This window comes from Nipponia nippon, unplaced genomic scaffold (genome assembly GCF_047370975.1).
Source record: "Nipponia nippon isolate SJK-2023a ecotype South Korea unplaced genomic scaffold, ASM4737097v1 scaffold_1, whole genome shotgun sequence".
Classification (NCBI taxonomy): domain Eukaryota; kingdom Metazoa; phylum Chordata; class Aves; order Pelecaniformes; family Threskiornithidae; genus Nipponia; species Nipponia nippon.
The window spans coordinates 50328780-50351000 of record NW_028262290.1 but is presented as its reverse complement, the minus strand read 5'-3'; the positions used below and the strand labels follow the sequence as shown (position 1 = coordinate 50351000).

Here is a 22221-nt window from a genome sequence, read left to right as displayed (position 1 = left end):
AGAATACTTACTAAAATGAACCTGGTATCTTGTTATTTCATCCTGGTCCTGTCGTGCATTCCTGCTTCTTTTTTGTTTAGGGAAAACTGGCTCTCTTTTAATACGTAATTTTAGTAGAAATACTTTCATGTGGAGCTATCTCCTCTCAAGTTGTTCTTCTGGCATAGTATCAGAGGAATAAGGTAATTTTTGTCACCACCAATTAAAAAGTTTTACGAAACAGGACCGTTATAAAACAATTAAACCTTGCAAATGCAGTAGTCTCTAGGAGGGAAACCCTGGAGGAAATTCTGCTTATTAAAATTGCAATTTTAGTTTCCATTAAAAAGGAGAATAAGACAACAGAAGATGGGCTGGCAAGACAAATTATTTCTTAATGTCAGTTGAGCTTATTTCAAATGAGATAACGTATCTACTCCAGGTTGGGTTCAACACATTTTTGCCTCCTCAACTCATTTATCTAATTCAGTCATCTTGATTATAGCCTCGTGGACCTTCATTTTCAGAGGAAGAATTTCGTAACAAACAACCTACACAACATGCTGATTACTGAACAGTTAATTCTAATTAACTTGGCTATGGCAAGAGAATTTTGATAAAGTCCTAGAATGCAAATACAGTTTGGTTATTCTGGCCAAACTTCTATAAAATAAAAACCCACAGCAGAGTCTCCAGATGAGACATCAGAGTGATAGGGATCTAATTTAAAGAAACAAATGAGAAAATTAAAACCACAAATAATTTATTCTTCCGTTAGAATTGATGGAGTACAGTTTTAAATAGCAATGAAGTACACAGTGGTGGAAAATTGGCACAGAACCTACAAGCATTTCATTCATAATAATGTTCCTCATGCCATATCTGTTCGAACCTTGATGTGTATTTTCTATTGACTTTAAGAAAATTGTTTTCCCTTTAAAAATGATGAACAAATTGAAAATCTTGTCTTCCATGTACAATGTCATACACATTATGAACACCAGTTGTTTTTCTTTTTTTCCCCCCAAACATGATTGCTGACTGAAAAAAAAAATACTATTTTACTCCTGGGCTTATTTTAAGTTTTGTCCTTTATAAAAGTTGCCAGGAATTCTTGAATGCATATATTCCTGCCCAACAGAATATCCATTTATTTATCTGATATACAGTTGCAGGACAGTCTCAAAACCAATTTTTTGTGTACTATGCTATTGATCAAGGTGCTGCCTCTATCTCACATGCAACACTATAAGCATTAATGCAGTTCAGAACAAAATTTGGCATTTACCTCACCGACAGGTTTTATATTTGATGTTATAAAACATCCCTTGGTCTCATGTTAACCAATAAGAAAAATGGACACACACAAAAAATGCCCCCTTTCTAAAGATATTACCTCCCAGTTAGGAAAGTTTAGATAGGTTTTACAAAGTCTTCTAGGCTATTTTGATACATACAAATTATTCAACTAAAGGTTAAAATACACTTATACAATACAGTCCTGTCCTCCATATTCTTTTTCAAGTTCTTTGCATATTCAAGCCAAGTAAAATTAACACTTGTCATTTTCTTTGTTATTGCAATTATTAACAGGGATTACAGCTTGCTTATGCAAAGCTGTGACAAAACACTTGAGAAATAAAACCCAAACATTTATCTTGTTACCCAAAAAATGTTGCAGAAAATTGTCAAACTATGTTAGAAACAATTTTTACAAAAATGCTTCACTCAGAAAAATTGGAAAGCTTAAAAAATTAATCTTTGCACAAGACTATATTATACTGTCCTTAATCATGTTCCCATTTAGATAACTGGGATTCTTATTCTTTGTACATGAACCTATCAGTGATGTATGATGTTCTCCATCTTTTTTCACTGTTATCTTTATTGTACACCATTTCAAGACTTACACAATCAAGCACTTATCATGCCCCAACCCATTTTTAACAGTAGATTTCCTATCCTGCCCAGCGAGTAGTGTACTGTCTTGCATATTCACCACATGAAAAACATAATATACAAAATATTGCTGCTGTAAAAAGTGTGCATTTCCCCTTTCCCCCTACAAAAAAAAATCTGTGGAAAAAATATTAAATTCCCATAACCTTCATAAACATACAAAGCTGTTCACACCTTTCAGTCTGTAACAGTCTATTTGACATATAGTTCTCAACTCACTGCAAATTGTTATGTCACATATTTTCTGTCCAATATTGCCATCTAGAGTAGAGATGTGAAATCAGTTTCTGAGAATCTACAGTCTTTAACAATTAACCCATAAAGACTGTATACCATTAAACAGCCACAAGATTTTTCCAAAAGCTAGATGGAATGGCAGGTTCTCATCTCAGGAAGATGTCCACAGTGCTGAGGAGACAACATGGCTGCTAACAGATATTGCCTACCGGAATGTGAGTACTTTTTCACTGTTGATAATTGCCATACTGACCCTAAGAAAGAAATTCAAAATACATAATTAGACCACAAGGCATATTTTCCTGTATTAAAAGCTCAAATCAAAAGACCATCCAAATAAACTATGATGTTAAAAGGTGGAAACAAATAAAAATAAATGATAAACCAATACGAGTAAGTGGTAGAGAGTTTCATCTCACTAAAAATCTGTTGTGTTTTAATGGAAAAGTGAGACTGATGATATGGATTTAAAGCCAGGAACCTAACTTGATCAGAAGAGTGTATCTTTAAATACAGTAGACTGCTGTGGAATTTGCAGAACACTGTCAAAAATAAAAGATGGGAATTACTTCCCACCTAAACTTTGAAAACGATTTCAAAAAGACAAGGTCACCTAAATTCTAAGTCATTTAGGAAACTAACCTGCTTTCAGAGATACCTAAAGTATTCATGTATCAAGCATCACAGAATGGACTGACACATGTATCTCAAAAATCAAGGCACATCCCGGTGAACATAAAGAACTAGTCAACATATCCTATGGGAATCAATTATTCCATAGATCCAACACATAGAATTATTACCCTTATTGATATTCTCTATTTCTTTTGACAGAACATCGTGTAATGCAGAGGAGGGCACAGGTGAAAGCATCAATGCTACGTAGTTTACCATGATCCTTCACCACAGGGTTCACGACTTGCAGAAACAAGTAGCGTGCTACAAAGTGAGCATTCTCCAAACTGCGTTCCCACCACCATTCCATATTAAGTACCATCATGGTAAGGCAGTATTTTAAATTCCCATTTCATGTTGCAATGTCAGTTTTTTCCATTGTAATATGACCATCAGTCAGGAAGAAGAGTTTCAGAACAGCTGGCAGATGAGAATTTAAGCAGCACAATTCCTATGGGAATGGCTAGTATGACAAAGTGGAGAGGGTCTTCTACAATTGAGTTTCCCAGTGGAACTTAAGATTGCACAAACTGGAGGAGTAGAGCCTATCTACAGAGAGGGTTATCCACTTCTACTGCATAGAAAGCTGCAAGAAACTCAGCAAATTAAGTTGCCTTGACCCTACATTTGCCACAAGCACAGCATTTTCCTGTAGCTTATTATTTGCAGGAGGAAGCTATTAGTTCTGTTCATGAGCATTTTGTTTATATGTTAAGTAATTGCACCTCTAAACTACCACACTGAAAGAGTTTGTTCCTTTTTCTGTGTCTTTTCTAATTTCTGTAGAAAGGAAGTCAACGGTTCTCCTTTAAAAATGCAGGCAGTTGTGGCTATTCTCACTTCCAAGGGAAAGTTCTTCAAAGTTCAACTCATCTTTTACTGACATATCAGAATTTCATTTAAACACTAGAACTTCAACTTGATCGTAACGTATGTTTAGTTACTCTCCACTTTATTTATGCTGAGGAAAGTAGTAGTGTACGTATTAATGACATTTCTAAATTATTCATATCGCAAAGATTAGATTTTTACAGTTTAGTACCTTCTACAGGAATAAAATGTCTGCTTCATCCTTTAATTAGAAGACAGTTGTTGTTTTTTTTAAGGAGTCCTCCACTACAACTCCAGCATAGAGTTTTGGTGGTTCTTGTTTGTTTTAAACTTATCTTAGTAGTGATAGGAAAATAGCAGTTGATTTTTCAGGTCACTTCTTTCCCATGTTCAGTGTTCCTTTATACTGCTCAGAGAAAATCTGTGCAAAAATAGGCTTCATGTCTCCCCACACAGTTCTACAGTAGCGGGACTTCAGCTGCACACCCGAGGTGGTTCTGAAACTGGAGGGGAGGATTACTGGATTTGTGTTTGTGGAAAATCAATTCAACCATTTTTATTGCAGAGCAGTAATGAAGGATGATCCACCATGAGATTTAGGAACCTTTCATATTACGTCATTCACCATGAGGCTATGAAACAGAGCACCTTAATTTTTAAGGTCCAAAAATATTGTCTGGGGTACCTCACTTTGCCAAATTGCATTAACATTTTGTATACTCAGAAGAGAACGACTAATCACACCTCCAGACAAATGATTCTGGGTAACTCACCTGGAAATAAAGTCCGTAAGAATTGTATATACACACCTGAAAGACCATGTCCTCAAATTCATTAGTTTAAACGTCCACATGAAACTAAGATTATCAAATGAGTGTGTAAGAATCACAACTTTCTCATCAAATGAAAGAATACCTGATCATATCCATAAGGCCTCTGCTGTGGTGGCTGTGGTGGCCCAGGCTGTGTGGGTCTGTATCCCCCATACTGCTGGCCTTGTCCTTGTGGATAATTGGGATACTGAGGTCCTGGACCACTCTGGGAGGGGCCTGGAGATCATTAAAATGTAAATGAAAAAAGGAAAAAAAAAAAAAAGATTGCTTAAGGTGTTAGGAAGAAGAGAACAGCAAAAGCATTGAATTTTACAACTGAGGAGGGCTAAGAAGTATCACTACTGTGCAATTAGGTCTCTTCCTACCTAAAAACACACCAGGGATCAGTGGTCCTCCTCTCAGCCTGGAAAGCACCTTAGCTGACAGGGCCTGTGCTCCAACCACGGAAGCATTTACCTTTATTTATATATTCATTATTTGTTACCAATGCATGTAGTTCCACACATGAAGTCATAGGACAGAGAAGAACAAGGCAAGAAATGACAAATCATAAACATGAGCACTTTCCAGGATTTAGGGAGGCACACTCTCCTCCTGCTGTATGCTGCTCCAGTTCCAGAACTTTATAATGCCAGGAGCAGGCAGATGATCAGCTGCATTTAGCATTTGGACCTTTTGAAGAGACTAGCAGCAATGCACTGCCAGAAAGTCAGTTCCACAGCAGGCACACACCACAGCAGGCAATCAGGCAAGCAAGTTACACGCACAAAATGTGAGATGTGACAACCAGTAAATGCTATTGTGGGATGGAAAAAAGCACCCTCTACTCCATACTCCTCTGGTCATCTTAACTTTCCAGGAAAAGGACGGGGAGAAAAAAAAAACCAAAACAACAAACAAACCAACCAACTTTGGCACCAGCCTTTTTTGGCTGTAAAAGGAAGCAGTTCTTTTGTCAATACAAACTCTTTCTGTTACTATTCACAGGGACTCAGCCTGCCTACCATTGGAAGCTGCACATTACTGCCATCAGACAGTGCAGGCATGTTCCAAACAAAATTAACCTCATCCCCTCCTACCTTGGGAGAGATGGTGTACTGTGTATTTCAGTGACACTCCATACGGATCTTTTGCAGTGGATCTAAGCTAGTTTTTTCAACACCACCCCTTAAAAACTGGCAGAGTCAGGAAGATTTGCAACTTTTTAGAAGTGCTTTCTTTTAAACAAACCAACACTTTTTTGGTTTTGTTTGTTTTTTTCCTCTCAGAAGAAACAGGTGTGTTTCAGCAATAATGTTAGTGCTAGAGAGGGCTAGTTTTAGCTACAGGCACCGGACATTAAGATGACATCAGCTGGTAACTCTTCCAGTAAATTCTGGATCTATGAGACAGTCTAAAAGATGACCTGGAGAAGAAAAGCTCCATAGGCTGTTACCATTCTTCTCAGGCCTCAAATCCCCTTGAACTATGCAGTTTCAGCATTCTACAGTGGAACAAAACCTTAAAGATTGATAATAATGACTGGGATGCTGATTTATTTTTGCAAATAAGAAACCAATTAAATATTAAATTGAGCAAGGATACTACATCCTAAAAAGTGCTGTGTTCATCTGACAAATGAAACTTGGTTTTATTTATTCATGATAGTTCTTTATACTTGAATTCTAAATATTCAGTGACAGATTTTTATAAAATAAAAATGGAACTTCAGTATCTATTTCTGCTAAAAAGTAGAAATTGAGAACTATGCTATTTGGGTTTACAAATTACAGTGGGTAAGTCACTCCTACAGATTTCTTCATCCCTTTCCTCTAGTATTTCTTAACCTGAATTTTCAGAGTAAGCCAGATTTTATTTCTTTACTTACAAAAGTTAGAATAGCAAGCTAGCTGGACCTTCACTCTGATCTTCATTCTGTTCCTATGTTACATTTAGCAGAATGTAAGTACATGAATATTATTTTAGAACTATCAATTCATCCATAACGTCCAAAAGGAGAAAACTTGCTAAATCTCAGTGGATGCTCTTAAAACTTAACTCTTTCTCAACATAACTGGATTGAATGCAAATCTGGCGTTTATCTAGATGGCAAACAAACCAGCCATGCACTTCCTTGTGTACCCACAATGCTGAAAGTTTTAGCACTTAGCCTGCAACAAAGCTAGAAGTTAAAATATATGGAATTAGATTTTAGAGATTCTTTCTTCTGAGATAAATATGTACAGCTTTACAATATGCAAGCAAGTAAAACTTAAAAGAGCAGTATTTTCAGTATGCTCTTCTGACCTCAAGTTTTCATAAGTAATGCACAAAAATTACACTACTATAAGTTTCCTGTGTGGGAGGTTCTCCTTGAATCCAAGGACTACATTATCTCACTTGTGGCAGAGGATTTCTCATTCCTGCTATACATCAGAAGGTTTGCACTACTAGTGCAAATTTAGAAGACAAACACTCTTGAAAGCTGCATTGGCAATGCTTATATTCATTTCCTTACTGGTCAGTACAAGAATTTTAGAAGAATGATTCATGTATGTTGGATTAAATTTTAAACTAGTTTTTAAAAGATTTTGTTCTAAATGGCAAATCCAAGTATGAAAGGGTATAAATGGGTCTTTGCTATCTTTGTGCCCTCCTGACTGTGTTCACCTAGAGAGGACAGAAAATAGCAGATTCTTTCTAGATCTTTCTAAATTACAGACATGTGTTATAATGTTGTCCAGTCACCTTCGGTTTTCTGTGCTACCACACTGTCCTGGATTGCCAACAGATCTACTTCCCAAAATATGCTGTCTTCTACGCTTTCTTGGTTTAGTCCAGTGAAATTGCGGACATACAGCTTTTTTGCGCAAGCCTGGCTTTTCAACCCAGTAAAAGAGAGATGGAATAACATATGAGAATCTCTCTTAGTCTTTTCTGTGATTGGTATCTGTGTCTTCAGGTTCTTACCATAACCCTGCTGTTGTCCTGGATAGCCTTGTTGGCCTGGATATTGCTGCTGTTGTGGTGGATAACCCTGCTGTTGGGGTGGTCCTTGATATGCATCTTGCTGCTGACCATATTGCGAGTTTCCTGTAAGATGATTGCAAGAAAGCAAAAACTTATAAAGATACCTACTTTATTAATGTTTTCCTTCTAAGATGCACAGCCAACAACACAAGAACAAAATGAAAATGCAATATTGATTTCAAAAACTGAACAAAACGAAGAAAACTCAAACCAAACAGAAGGAATTCGGCCAAACAAACTGCAGTTAAAGCCAATTTTGCAAAGTTGAACTGCAGCATTTTCAGCATCTCTGCCAAACGAGCATTACATTTACTGGAACATCACAGTCATAAGATCATGACTATGCTAAATAAAATTAAAAAAGACAAAATTAAGGACAGCTACAAGAGCACAGACTAGCTACACAAGATCAGCAAGCTGTTTCCTAACGGCACTATAATTATACAAAATATATACACACACAAAAAAGATATACAACTGAACCAACAAATTTATGTTTAAATAAAAATTTCCATTGAGGTAAAAAAAAAAAATCTCTAGAGTGTTTTAGTCATTTTACTGTTGTTAGAAATGGCAAATTGTGGTTATATATTTTAGGTGTTTGCAAGAAATTATTCTGAACGCTTCAAGTTCCCTGCGATTTTCAAGACAGCCAGCAACTAGTATTCTACAAGAGCTTTGCATGGGTATAAGTTGTGTTGTGCAAGAATTTTTGTTCCCGTTGCGGGTGGGGGAGGAAAGGGAATGTATGTGCGTATGTGTGTGAAGGTATATAGATACCTCCTTCGTAGTAATGTTGTGAGGAATCCTCATAAGGCCTATCGTAGCCTTGTTCAGGATACGACGGTTGCTGATAACCGTAATCATTATGACCTACATCAATTCGACAAGAGACAGGAAGAAACGTTAATGGCCTCTGAGTGAAAACCCTAAAATATTTCATTTCTCAGAAAAATGAAAAAAATTTCAACTGGATATACATGAAAAAGAATTTTCAATTGTATTAGCCAAAGATTTATTAATATGATTTCCTTTCATATTGAATTAACATGTGACAGGAAAAAAAAAAGGCTTAATGCAGTAGTTTTAGCAACATCACAGCAAGGGATGGTCTTAACCTTCTGATAATCCTTGTTGGGGGGAAAAAAAAGTACTTTATCTTTCACTCAAAAAAAAAATGAAAGCATTTAGGCCTTTCACATGTAAATAACCTGAATTAAATTAGAATGAACAAAGAAAGCAATTATCATACTTTGTCTAACACCTGTTCTGCTGATCTCCAATTCAAAAGCATATGCTAAAAGCAGTGTGAAATATAACAAATAAAGCTCAATGAAGTTATGAACCACAGTCTACATTAAATTTTGCTTTTAAGTGACAGAAAAATAACATTCTCAAGGTTTGCCCTACAAACAAAATTCCTATGAGTTTTCCTCTTACATTCCAGTCCTGAGTAGGATCATTACAAATGGACCTTCCTTTTCAGAGACTACAGGTATCTCTGATAAAGAAACGAATACATGCAGTAAGCACCCCACCTGTTGTTGTTTTTAGAACAAATAGATTTTGCCTTACAGATGACCAGAATATATCTTATTGCTAACTTGGTCAAGAAAACAAGCCAAAATTTTGTTTAAATTTGAAATAAAATTATACAAACTATATACATGTGGAATAAAATTTTGGAATAAAAATAAGGAGAAAATAGTTCTAAAACTAAGTGGTCTTTGTAATTAATTCTGCAACTCTACCTTATGTCACTGACTGAATCTAATACAAATACATAACCATTTACACGTCTTACATTCTCTTTACATTCTATATAAGAGTAATAATGAGGTAATGATAAAGAATGAATCTTTAGAAGGAATAGGTCTTAGAGAAGTAACCTGTGCTGCCACAGAGCTGTCAATGGTCACATCCAATTGCCCTTACTACAGTAAATTGCCTGTAACCATCTAAAGTTCATGTGTATAACGTAAAAGGTCCAAACTGAGAGCTTAATAATTACAAGTTAATGCAACTTGTAAAATAACTCTGCACATATATCTCCAGAAATAACACATGTAAGCTTGTATAGACATGGCTTGATGTATCTTAAAATCAATTTAACAGAAATTAAAATTCAAACAACTAACTTGTATCCTTTTATTTGCAATGAGTAGTTGCTTTGGCAATTACACAGCTTTGCTTTGTATACATTTTCAAAACGTTAACATCTACCACATTCCTTGAACTTGATAAGATACCATTAAGTTGCACACACGGTTATCATAGTAGTCATGAGTCAGCATCTTTGTTCACCCAGTCTCTGCTGAGCCTAAAAACAGGTTAATTGCAACTTTTCTAACTTAAAACACAACCCAATAGCCTTCAGCACTCTAAATTCCAAGAGGCAGGACAGATTTATGCAATTCAAAGTTATGGTCTTGTCTTGAATGCACTGGAGGGACTTCTAAAGAGGATTCACAATTACAAGCTCCTCAGGGCAGGGACCATTTTATTCCTTTGTAAAAATTAAGCTCAAGGCCCATACCATCCATAGCAGCAATAACACATTTGTGCGACATATTAAAACTAAACACTAAGTTAAAAAAATAGAATATTTACAGAAAAAATGTATTTTTTTCACCAAGTTTTTCCACTTCAATAAAATCTTTAATAAAAGGATATCGCCCCCTCTCTTATTTGTAATAAAGGTATGACTGTTTTAATTCATCTCAATTATACTAGATACGCTACAGAACCCTCCATACTTTTAGGTAAACCAATTACAGAATTTTCACTTTGAAATACTAAAACTGCTGCTAAGAGTTTCAAATGGGAGTATTACAAATTACATACTTTGAGTAAGTTGTAAAATTAACTAGTCATAGTAACTTAAACTGTAGTAACAATTCCAAATTTGGAAGGTTTTGTAAATGTAAGGTGTGATATTCATTCAACGACTATTCTTGCCCCATTCCCTAATTTTGGCCATATGACTACATTAATATTGGGCAGGTATAGAAAATGGGAAAGTTAACATTTATGAGAGATTACCATCAGGGTAATATTGCTGGTTCATGCCTTCTGGAGGACCTTGTCCACCATGACTGTATTGGTCCCCATAATAGTCTTCCTGGCCTGAGTACTGCTGTGGTGGGCCTGAAAAACCACAACCAGTCAATACGTAAATAACTTGTTTTCTCTGTTATAAAGCCTGCTAATTTTTGATTTTAGTATGAGAAATATTTCTCAAATGTACTCCCCACCCATATCGTTGCATTTCAGACAACATATGTAATCTGATTTACTTAAAAAAAAAAATTAAATATATCTCTCTATATAAATACACACACACACAGTTGTTTGGCTGCACTAGATTGAGCACATAGATATCTAACTTCAGTTTTGAGCTCATTTTAGGAACATGCGTATAAAAGACTAAGGTATTAAAAAATAAAGTTATTCCTTTTCTAAAAGGACTAAAAAAAAAAGAAGCAAGATTGTGGAACGTTGTTCCTTTTTTGTAACTGAACAAATTCAGAACAAAGCAGATACTCTGTTCCTTTTCTATAACTATCATTTAAATACTGAAACAGAATTCTGCATCAGCATATTTGAGATGCATATTTTTACATACTTTTTGTCAGAAAGAACTCAAAACAAAAGAAATACTTGTCTTCACGTTTCATGGTGATACCAGTAATCTGCTGCTGCAAGAACCACTCGTAAGAGGGTAACAAAAAGAGTCTGCAAACAAAGTCTGTGATACCCAATGATCTGATCAAAATTTGGTGTAAGTAAGGAAGTGATTTAAAATAGTTTTAAAGATGGTTATTTAAAATCAATGTAAAAACACTGAAGTGAAGTCCTACCTTGCTGTGGCGGCCTGTATGGAGGAATCTGTCTCTGACCCATCATATGATTTCCTTGGTTAACTTGGCCCATCATTCCCATAGGTGGCTGCTGCCCCTGGTAATGCTGGCCACCTGCTTGTGGCATGTTGTATTGCTGGGAGGGAGGCTGCTGGTGCATCATTGGACCTGTAAAAGGCAAAGTAGCAAATAAGTCTTCTGTAACACAAGAACATGGAAAACCCAACCTTTAAAAATGGACTCAAAAAGGCTCTGTATTTCTAGTGCTCTCATAAGGATTCGTTGTTTCTGGACCTATGCAAATGCAGGCAATCAGTTCAGTAACCAAATTACAACATACAACTCAGCCTAAATAAGGCTGCTTTCTGGATCATTTTTCTTCGAACTACACAGACATTAGTTTACTCATGCACAAAGATAACTAAAACACTTTTACCATTTTTTGTTTGTTTGTTTCAAAAAGCATCTGCAAAGAAAGTGTAGATGAAAACCTGATGGTGAAACCTAGATAAGCCATAGAAAAATTATTTAACATCGTGAACACCTTGAGGCATAGTTTTAATACACATGTAGTTGTTGTTAATAGTCCACCAACGAGCCACTTTGCTGTTATCACAAAATAAACAATTTTATTTAGCCTGTAAAGACAAACCACGTGTACCAGTGAGTCAGGCAATCACACAACAGGCAGTATGCAGAAAGGCCCATGGGAATACATGCTCTGCCCACCACTGAACAGTCCCAAGTAGTAACAAATATCTTCTATCATACCAAGCTGCACCAAGTTTCTATGAGCCACAGGGAGAGACCACGGAAGATCAAGTACTGTCCACGTTTTATCAGCTGAGAAAACCTGGTTAAGGTTGAACTTGGAGAAATGCAAACTTCAGTAATGAAAACAGACAGTTAAAGAGCACCCTATTGACACCATACAGCAATGAAAATGATGATTATGCCATTTCATTATATGGGCTTGCAGGTTAGGTTGATGTAACTTTTAACAACGAACAGCTTCCTCACTTCCTCTGTAGTACCGCTTCAGGAGAGAGTTATTCCAGTATTAAAAATATGAAAAGAGTTGTGACAAGGAGCTAAGCTTCTCAAACAACGTATTTTTATAACGTATTAATTCAAATCACTTAACACATACTGCACAATTTATAATGGTGAAACCCAAAGCTTTTTTTTGTTCCCCCCCTTTTTTTTTCATTTATTTTATAAACTACAAAGACAAGTAACTAATCTTACTAAAAAAACCCAAAACAATGAAAACATCAAACTAGCACAGCCACTCCTTAGCCCCATCCCAGGAGAAAGAGGAAGGTATCATCTAGTTTTCTATATGCTAGATTTTACCATTGCATTTAATATTTTTAAATAACTAGGTGCTAGAGCACAAGAAGAAATTCTTACATAAAAACCGCAGTACTGGAAAATTACTTGGATGCAGTCAATACTGCAAATGGATTTACGTAAGGAAAGGAATACATAGTCACTTAGATTCTGTCTATGTGGGGTTACAAGAGAAAGTTAAGCCAAATTAATTAATGGTATGAATTTAAAGTGCGTTAGCTAAATCCCATTAAACCCCTGTGTTGAATCTCTGGGTGAGAAGTAAAGTGGTCTTAGTTCTGTTAAGCTTCATTTTCCTCTGAAGATAAATATTGGCCACTCTTAAAATGATCCAGTCATGCTTCTATCCTTCAGCATGGCAGTGTCCATGTCACAGATTTAAAGTAAAAAAAATTGTTTAAATTGAGATACTGTAATTATTTTTCACTTAGCAAAAATATATTTCATTTTTTGATCTTCTGAACGAGTAGGTAATTTAGATCATTCCATTTCACTGCTCCTCTGTTTGGAGGTACTGAGAAACATTAGGCACCCTCGAAAAAAAATAAAAACTTGTTGCCATAATATTCGTAGATCTCAAGAAAGCTTGTTAATTAACAATATTAATATTAGTCACAATACAATGTGATAAAATGTGTTGGGTCCCCGTGGTGCAATGTAGAGGTTTTCTGTTTGCTTTTTAAATTAGAACTTCATTAACGCTTTGTAGAGCCACAATGAGAATTCACTACCCTGTATCAGACTGTGTATTGTGTTAATAACGGAGTGCCTGGCTTCCTTCCAGTTTGCTTCACATCTCTCTCTTATTAAGAAGCTACCTAAAAGAAGAACCACGGTCTCTATCGTCTCACGCAACAGAATCCTTTTATGCGGTAGTTTTCAGGGGTGAGGGAACTTCGAATTTGTTTTTTCTTTCAAAAAATCAAGCCTACAATAAAGCTATTTTTATTCATCATATTATACTTAAGATGACATAAAGCTAACCTAGAAAACCCCCTCACAAAACTTAAGTCAAAACTTAAGACCATTATTTCATGATCTAAGACTGTCTAATATTTGTAGCACATATTTTTTACAGCCCACTTAAAATACAGCTCTTGAATCTCCAATCAGGTCACAACAACCTACACTCAGTGGAAGTCATGATCTCTTCCAGACTTGCAGATAAGACCTCACACACAGAAGTTCACAAAACTGTGCGCTGCAAGAGAATGCTCACTGCTTTCAAAAACTCTCCTTAAAACCTCTTATTTTTTTTGTGAATTTCTAGAACTGTTTATTCCACAGAGGACAAAAATATCTGATTTGTACAGAGTCCAAAATGAGTCCAAGAAAATATTGTGCAGGACTATCCCTGCAAATATGCAAGTACACAAGCAGACTATTGTCTTTCCAAGAAACTATTTTAACTTTAATAGTACAAAAGCCCTATAAATGTTTCTGTATATTCAGAACGCAGCCGTCACATGTCAATACACTGGAAGCATTCTTGGGATAAAAGCCTGAAGAAAAAGAAGCTAAGAAATAATACTGTAGGTCCTGTGAGGAGCGCAGGCAATTTTGGTAGTCAGTAATCAGGCATCTGAAAAATGCACAGTGTAGAACCAAATCAGTCTTACGGAATAAGTGAATGTATAAAGTAAGCCAGACAATAGGTGAAAACTGAACGGCTAATTGTTCAGTTTAAGTAAAAATAGTCTATGTTATCAAGAATACACAACATTTTCCTCAACTACTCACTTCAAAGTCATCTACACCTACTAAATGAAAAAAACTGTTCCAGCCAGTGTCTCATAAGGAGAACTCGCGTATAGGGGAGAAAAGGTATGTGAATTTAAGTAAAAATGGGCTGGTACCTGATCTTCTTATAAATGCACTGACCTGGTGGCAGTCTCCTGACAAGAAATGACTTCAGGAAACTGAGAACCTGGTCTTCAGATGTGCAAGATGAATAGAGAGAAACAGAAATGCAAACTAGCAAGTGGGTCCCAGATAAACCTAAGAAATTTGAGACCAGAAGTGCACTGAGGATGAAAGAGCTGCAGAAAAACTTAGCGGTTTAAAAATGTCTCCTTAGCTTTGTCTCTTCTGCTGAAACTCAGATGGCAAATGCTATGAGAGGACAAGAATAACTGCTGACAAGGTTGAAACTTCTAAAGAAGCAGAGAAGTGAGGAACCATATTCACAAATGAACTGGTGGCTCTGCTGTTCTGATTAAAAAGATATGGGAGCAGCTGGATATATCCAAAAAGCAGCAGTACAAGCTATCGTTTCTTCAGTCTTCAAAAATATGTTAGTTTTGTCGCTAAGAGGAGGTCTATTCTTTAGGCATTTCACAATGTGCACTCGTATCAATGAAGCAATCCGATATCCACATCTAGAGTATCAGCAAAGTGCACCATGCCAGATTTACCACGGTAAATCTTGTCATTGTGTCCACTGTTACATAAATAACAAAATATATGCCTAGCAATGCAGCAGCCCTCAGCAAAAAAAACTTTTTTGTTGTTTTTTTTTCATGTTTACAAAAAAATGCTTGTTTTCAAACATAAGTGACGGTGATAACTCTTGCAAGAGCTAGCATAGGAACTCTACCGTAGGGTAAATTTAACTTTCAATTTTCTCAAGGTTCTTGACAAAAGCTACAATTCAGATGTACTTGGTCAAATGACCCAAAATCTTAAAGGTGTTTTAACATGAAGGGCAGTTTAAACACTAGCTTAAAAGACTTTGAGGATATAACATTTTTTGTTACTCCTAATGTATGATTTAGGCTGCAAATTAAAGGTAGTAGAAACTTCTCCACACTCTCTTATTCCACAAAGTTCTCATCTCAAACTGAACCATAATTTCAGGTGTCGTTTGAGGAAAAAATACATAAAAATAGGTCATACAAAAAAATTCCTTAGTTAGCAGCATCGCCTTTCATGTTTTACACTAGGGAAGAAAGATGAAAGAACAAGCACTGTGCCACCTGTTTATAGCTTTGTTTTTTCAAGATAGAAGAACCGCAGTGTCTTCTACAGCTAGACATCCTACAGATCCAGCTATAGCATGATGGCACTTCAGAATGTGGAGGCAATTTTATTTTTCTTTAATAGGTTAGGTGTCCAAAAAATTGAGACTGCCCTGCTTTGTCCATGACATCATGGCTACTGTAAGCAGCTGAGGTACTGAAACTAACAGCCTCTGCTTACATGGGAATGAACAGACAGCAAGACGTTCACAAAAGGTCCTCAACCTCAGAAATCATTTTATCCTGATCTGTCATACGCTGAATATGTTTCTATTTCAGATAACACTGGATGTTCCTATCTTTGTTCGTTTCTTTATGTGGACAACAAAAGAACAGGAATTCCGCACCTGCCGTATCTCTGCTGTCTCCACAATCGCTTCATATTTGCTTGTAATTGAAAGAGTTCTGAAACTTCGATGGAATTTTTGTAAGTTGATGTAAATGAAACTGTCATTGAAAAAATCTCAGCACTAGATTACACAATTGGTCTTCTGCAAATGACCAAGTCAAGATGATATGCTGTGTTAAAAGTAAGCTAGCTCCCCTCCCTCACCCCAAGCAACATTAAACACAGACTGGGGAGTTTGGCAACTTTGCTTCAAGCACTTCTAGCAAAGGAACAGAATCCTAGTAAAAGGATCCAAGAAACCAAGTTTCTGAGATGGCCAAGCTATGATTTCTTGGTCCTTACTTTTAAAGTATTTGAATTCTATTGTTTATTATTATTCTCTGACTGTGAAAGATCTGTTCAATATAAGATAAGAGGAATTTGCATGTTAAGTTTCAGTTTCCAGAAAATCGTGCTTACACCTCCCCTCTGAAAAGTCAAAAATTGGCAAGACTTGAAATATTTCATTCAGCAGAAATAGCTTCCATACAAAAGAAGAAATGCACCCATAAGGAAGGAGTTTATCCCACATTCACCCAGCTCCTGCTGCTTCCTATCTCTTCCAAAAAAGTAGGCAGTATTCCTTGTGGATGTCCCAGGCTGCTACAGCAGTATTTTAATCAAGAGTCGTCTACAGAATCTTCCACTTACAACATTCTGCTTCCTAAGCCCAAAATGGCTAAGATTCTTATTTTAACTGGACTGACTATATAAAAACAATACTGTGAAAATTTTGCTTCTCATTTAAGATATTCCCTGGCTAGCATTTTATAAAGTAGTGCAAATCAATAATGAGTACGAAGTGGAGACAGAAAGTAAATCCAACAATCGGTTCTGTTACTATGCATTTTATTTCTTAATTAGTGCTTTTTCATTTTTTCTTACTAACACCATCTGCCTCCAAATGTGTATATACAGCAAGATGTTTTGCTAGCAAATGCACATAAAAAGTTATGTTAAAACCACCCAAAAGTTAGATCAAACCTTTCTGTGTGTTATGCTGTCTTTATCTATTATATCATAGCATGCTTTTTTTCTAGAAGTACTGACCTCATTCAGGACACAGTAGATATTATTCACTGAAAAGCTATTTCAATATTTTGTTTCCTCCTAATTGTTCATGTAAGATGCCATGCCTAGTCAAACACTGAAGACAGAATTATTAATTTACTCATGGGTTTTCTTGTGGCACTGGTAACTAAAATGTCCAAATCTTCACAATGAATATACTTTCACAACACTCCTGTGAAATCAGATGATGTTATAATCTTACCATCAGATTCATTCCTCTACAGATGGGGAACCCATGCAGGGAAAGATTAAGGTCAAAAACATCTACTAATTTTCAACAGCCAACTTGAGATGCTAGGGCCTTATCTTGCAGAATATTTAGCATTGTATTCAGCTAGTGCTGTTACTGATACAGTAGGATCTCTCATTCTCCATATGGATCACTGCTTTATAAGAAACAATGCGCGCTCAGGGGTTCACAAATGCCTCCTGACAACAATACAGAGGTTCAGAAAATCTTAGTTTATTTCTGTTTCTGAATGGGAGCACACGCTACCAATTAAGAAATCTTCAAGTCACAATCTGTTTATTTCCTTTTTGTTAAACTGCACCTCAATACATTTCATAGTGGCTCATTCTTGTTTCTTCACTTAGATGAGAAACCTGCAGTGTCCTTGCTTGGCTGAGACCCTCTGCCCAGCCCAACGGGATCTTGGCTACCTATCTAAATCTCTCATGGTCCCACTGATTTCTCTACCATTCTCTCACCTGCTGTCTTGGAGTCACAAGAGAGTGAAGATACAAAAATATTTCCTCTAGTTTGTCACCAAATCTCAATACAAATGCAACAACTAAGAGTAGAAAATGGAGGAAATGTATTAAGTAGACCTGACTGGGAATATTCTTAGGTCAAAAACCTTAGCTACCAATATGTAACAAACATGCACATCTTCAGATTTAAAGACTTCTTCCCCTACAGATATTTAAAATTTGACTGATTTGGGACAATATCTTCACTGAAACAGCAAATAGCACCTTGCTGGCATAACAGACAAGTTTCAAAGCCTTGCTCTAAAGTAAGGGGCACCTGCACTCCTACATTTACATATGAAGTGCTCTATTTACTCATGTTTTTGAGAGACATTGAAATATATTAAAGAACGTAATTTTTCACCCTACTGTTAGAAATGGCTCTCCACTTCTGTGAAACTTTTGCAAAAAAAAAAAAAAAATCAGCCTTGAAGCAGACATTTGGAATGGAAAAAGTCTCAGCCTAAAGGGCCAAAATTTAACAAAATTAGAATTACCCAATGTGAAAGCTTACTGTGGCCCTAAATGTAGACAGTGGTACCAGCTCTTACTCTAACTAGAGATTTTGCTTTTGCTCTTGAACGCATAATTTGGTTAGATACTGCTTTATTCCCCAAAGCCTCTTCAATACTATTATTTGTTCAGAACAGAAACCTTTTAAGTGTCTTTCTGCCTAATTTCTAATGAGCAATTTTCAAGTTTGACAGAGTACTGAAAATACAGCAGGGGAATGAGGAAGAGTAAAGAACACTACTTTAGATGGAATAATCACTAGTCCTAAATTCTAAGCCAGTCATACAAAGTAAGTTGTTTTCTGTAGAGCGACTTAGTGGATGGCTCCCTCACACATACTGCTACATGTTTATTGCTAACTCTCTGCAACTAAGAAATTTCAACTAAGCATGCACAGGACTTTTCTAAAGCATCTTACAATGTTTACAAAATTACTCCATTGTGTATTGCACAGAATACACAACTAACTTGCCAGTTCAGAGAGACAGTAAAAAAATATTCCCACTTGTGACTCTTTCCTTTGCTATGTGCCTATCTTTTGTTTCCTCTGCTGTTAAATTTTACGAAAAATGTCATTAACAATGTGGACAATGAAGGACTCAGATTTCCCACTTTCACTACTGCTAAGGAAACTCCAGAAACAGCTGTTTCGTCTTGACTCATTTTTCGTCTCTCATTAACTTAGTCTTTTGTTTCTTTTGAACCTTTCTGTGATCTAATAATCAAACTCATTAGTGTGATCTGGTCTGTTTGTACAGCTCAGGAACAAATGGTATCTACCTAACAAAGTGGAGCTTTGGCCTTCAACGAGAGTATACTGCAATAAGAAGAACCTATGCCACTGGAGGGTTATTTTTCTACAATGACCAGGAAGGGAGCCTTAGAAAAAAACACATTCTCCTACAGCATCAGAAAAGAGATGAAAACTTCGACTCAAGTCATATCCTTCAGCTAATATAGCCATAAGAGTTCATACATACTGGGACAAAAACCCATACTTGCTGTAACCTGGCAGAAGCTTTTTTTTTTTTTTTTTAATTTTGCAGTATGTCTTCTAGCAGGTAGTATGTCCAGATCCAAATGTAGTAACAGACTTAACAGGTAAACTGAAAATACTGCTTGCTGACTTGTAAAGCACATTTATAAGAATATGCAGTATACATACAATTTAATAATTTGGTCTGTAGTGACTCTAATGTAATATTTTAATTCTGCAATGTCCTTGCACTTCAACAAGGACCATACTGTCAACAGGATACATCATCTGTTTATGCTATGCAAATATCCCAGATACAAAATTAGTTTTGAATTTTACTATATACACAAGGACATCTCCTGAAAACAGTAGGGAGTAGCGGATTTGTTCCTGGAACTGAATTTTATTTCTTTAAGATTAACAGTCATTCCACACTAAAACAGCATGCAGCAGAGAACAAAGATTAATTAGGTACAAAAATCTGAGGGCCACCTGACTTTAGTTTTTCAATTTACCCAAGAGACTTCAGAGTAGAGATGTATTTTATCAACTCGAGCAATAATAACACTTAGATAGAAGTGTAAAGTCTGAGAAAGATAAACAGTATATCAAACTTAAAACTGATGAAAGCAGATCCATTCCCAGATTCTCACACAATACCTGAAAACAGTTCAATGTCTGCAAATAAATAAAAAGTCACTGACACACTGGATAAAGGAGAAGTAGTGTCCTCAAAACATGGGTACAAATGCATTTAGAGAAGGAAATATACAAGAAAATACCTTTAAAAGAAGTCTGTACCCAAGATGTTTCCTCTTTACAGAAGCTAACAAGCACCTCACTTACCTTGGTTTGGTTGCATGTTCATGTTTGGTCTGGGACCATAGCTGCCCATCGGCTGTCCCTGGCTCATAGTCATCTGATTCTGCACTGGCATACTCTGTGAGGATGGCACTGAGTGATTATAGCCGCCCATTGACCCATGGCTACTTGAAGGCATGTTCATGGAACTGTTTGTCATATTGAGTTGGTTAGGTCCAGGTCCTTGCATAGGCATATGGTTAGGTCCTTCAGAAAGAAAAATAAGGAAGAAAGGTTCTACATTAAGTATAAAACAAGCAAATTAGACATACTGAATCACAAAACTAAATAAAAGTTACTAAATACAATTACATTAAAACAAAGCTAAAACAGAGTTTGTTCATGACCAACTTAAATTTAGAAAAAAAAAATAGTTAACAACAGTCAAAGTTCAGCTCTACTATGCAATACATTTTCTTTTGTTGAGCAGCTGAAGCTACTAAAACAAAGGTGTAAAATATCATACAGCTCATCTTATATCTATATCATATGCAAAACTAGTCTTTTTAGTACCTGCACAACACACCCTGAATTTCAACCTGAATTGCACGATATCAGTTTAACAGACAGCTTGGTAGCTCTGTCACAGCTACACATATGATTTTTACAATAGCTGTAACATTTCAGTTTATTCAAAAACAAACCATACTAGACACTTCTCTGAAAGTAACAGTTAAGTTTTTTTTTTTCCCAAAAGTCAGGCAGTATTAACATTGACATGGTACAAATACATGTAGAATAAAAATAGCTGAAGGCATATTTAACATTGTTTGAACATATAACCTATAGCCAATATTCTGCAACTGTATTTACAGATTACTTGGGTGGGAGATGATGACTGGAAGGACAGCCATCAAATTATCAGCTCACCTCTCATGCTTGCAAAGATTCAAAGGAAGAGCAACCTGTTCATATACCCATGAGGCCAACTGCATCTCTTCACCCTTTATTTCCCTTCTTCTTGACAACATCGGCTGGAATTGGACTGTTCTCTGAATTAAATCTACTCTCAATGGGTATTTTAAAACATATAAACATCACAATACCATCTGATCAGTTTACTCATTACTTCAGCTGGGATAAGCGAGCAGCTACTAGGAGGAAAATTAGTAAGAGCTGTGACTGGATATAAATATGACAAATTAAAAAAGTAAATGAAATGCTAGGATTATATGTATGACAAGTACCACATTAAGAGTTTATAAAGATATGTACAACCAGAGCATGTGACAGAGTAGGTCAACTGTAAACAAGGCAAGTGTTTATACACTTGCAGAGTTCACCGAGAAGATGCCATAGTTGCCAAACATGCCACAGGGTTTTTGTTAAGCTACAAATACCTAAGAAATACAGAAAACTTAGAAGAGGAACCTAAAAGAAACTATGCCAGTAGAGTTGTAGGAAGATAGTGATTTGGTTACATGTCTCCTTGGGGCGAGGTGGGGGGGGGGGTGGCAGGGGGAGGGGAGAGTGGAAGTATCTGCTTTCAGATGTAAACGGCTCCCAAGTCCTGTCTTGGCTAAAGAAACAACTGCACTAATCTAAGACAGAATGAAGGCTAAAATAAGGACATAGAGGAGCTGTACACAAGGTCACAGAGGCAATACCGACTGACCTGCAAACAAAAAGATGCAGAAGATAACAATGATCAAGGAACACAGCTACTAAAAGCCAATAAGAAATGGAGAATACATTTAAGAATATGTTTACCCTCTTGCCCTTTTCAAGGCACCTTATTGAAATGAACACATAAGCTTATTTTATCAAGGAAAGTGAAAAAGCTAAAAGAGGTATCATACGTGCAGTTCACTGCTCCTGCAAAACAAGGTGAGCAGAGATCGTTGAATTGTACAAAGGTGGATCCACCACAAATACAGAATAACGAACTCAGTGAATAGGATTATGACCA

The 22221-nt window shown here is 36.2% G+C and overlaps 1 protein-coding gene across 6 annotated transcripts in view; it reads right to left on the bottom strand.

Moving 5' to 3' along the window:
- Nucleotides 1–725: 725 nt before the first annotated feature.
- SS18 (SS18 subunit of BAF chromatin remodeling complex) overlaps nt 726–22221 on the bottom strand; it is a 44630-nt gene continuing 23134 nt past the window's right edge. Inside the window, exons 5-12 of one of the 6 annotated variants that reach the window (XR_015704094.1) lie at nt 20298–20519; nt 11384–11551; nt 10566–10670; nt 8304–8396; nt 7464–7586; nt 4597–4730; nt 3893–4184; nt 726–2429 (exon numbers count right to left, since the gene is read on the bottom strand). Coding sequence is in view for 3 of the 6 variants with exons in the window: in XM_087754646.1 (XP_087610772.1) it covers nt 2403–2429; nt 4597–4730; nt 7464–7586; nt 8304–8396; nt 10566–10670; nt 11384–11551; nt 20298–20519 (872 nt within the window). In the remaining 3 variants the exon portion in view is untranslated. The remainder of the gene's footprint in view (nt 2430–3892; nt 4185–4596; nt 4731–7463; nt 7587–8303; nt 8397–10565; nt 10671–11383; nt 11552–20297; nt 20520–22221) is intronic. The other 5 variants (XR_015704096.1, XM_087754646.1, XR_015704100.1 and 2 more) reach the window with 5 other exon arrangements.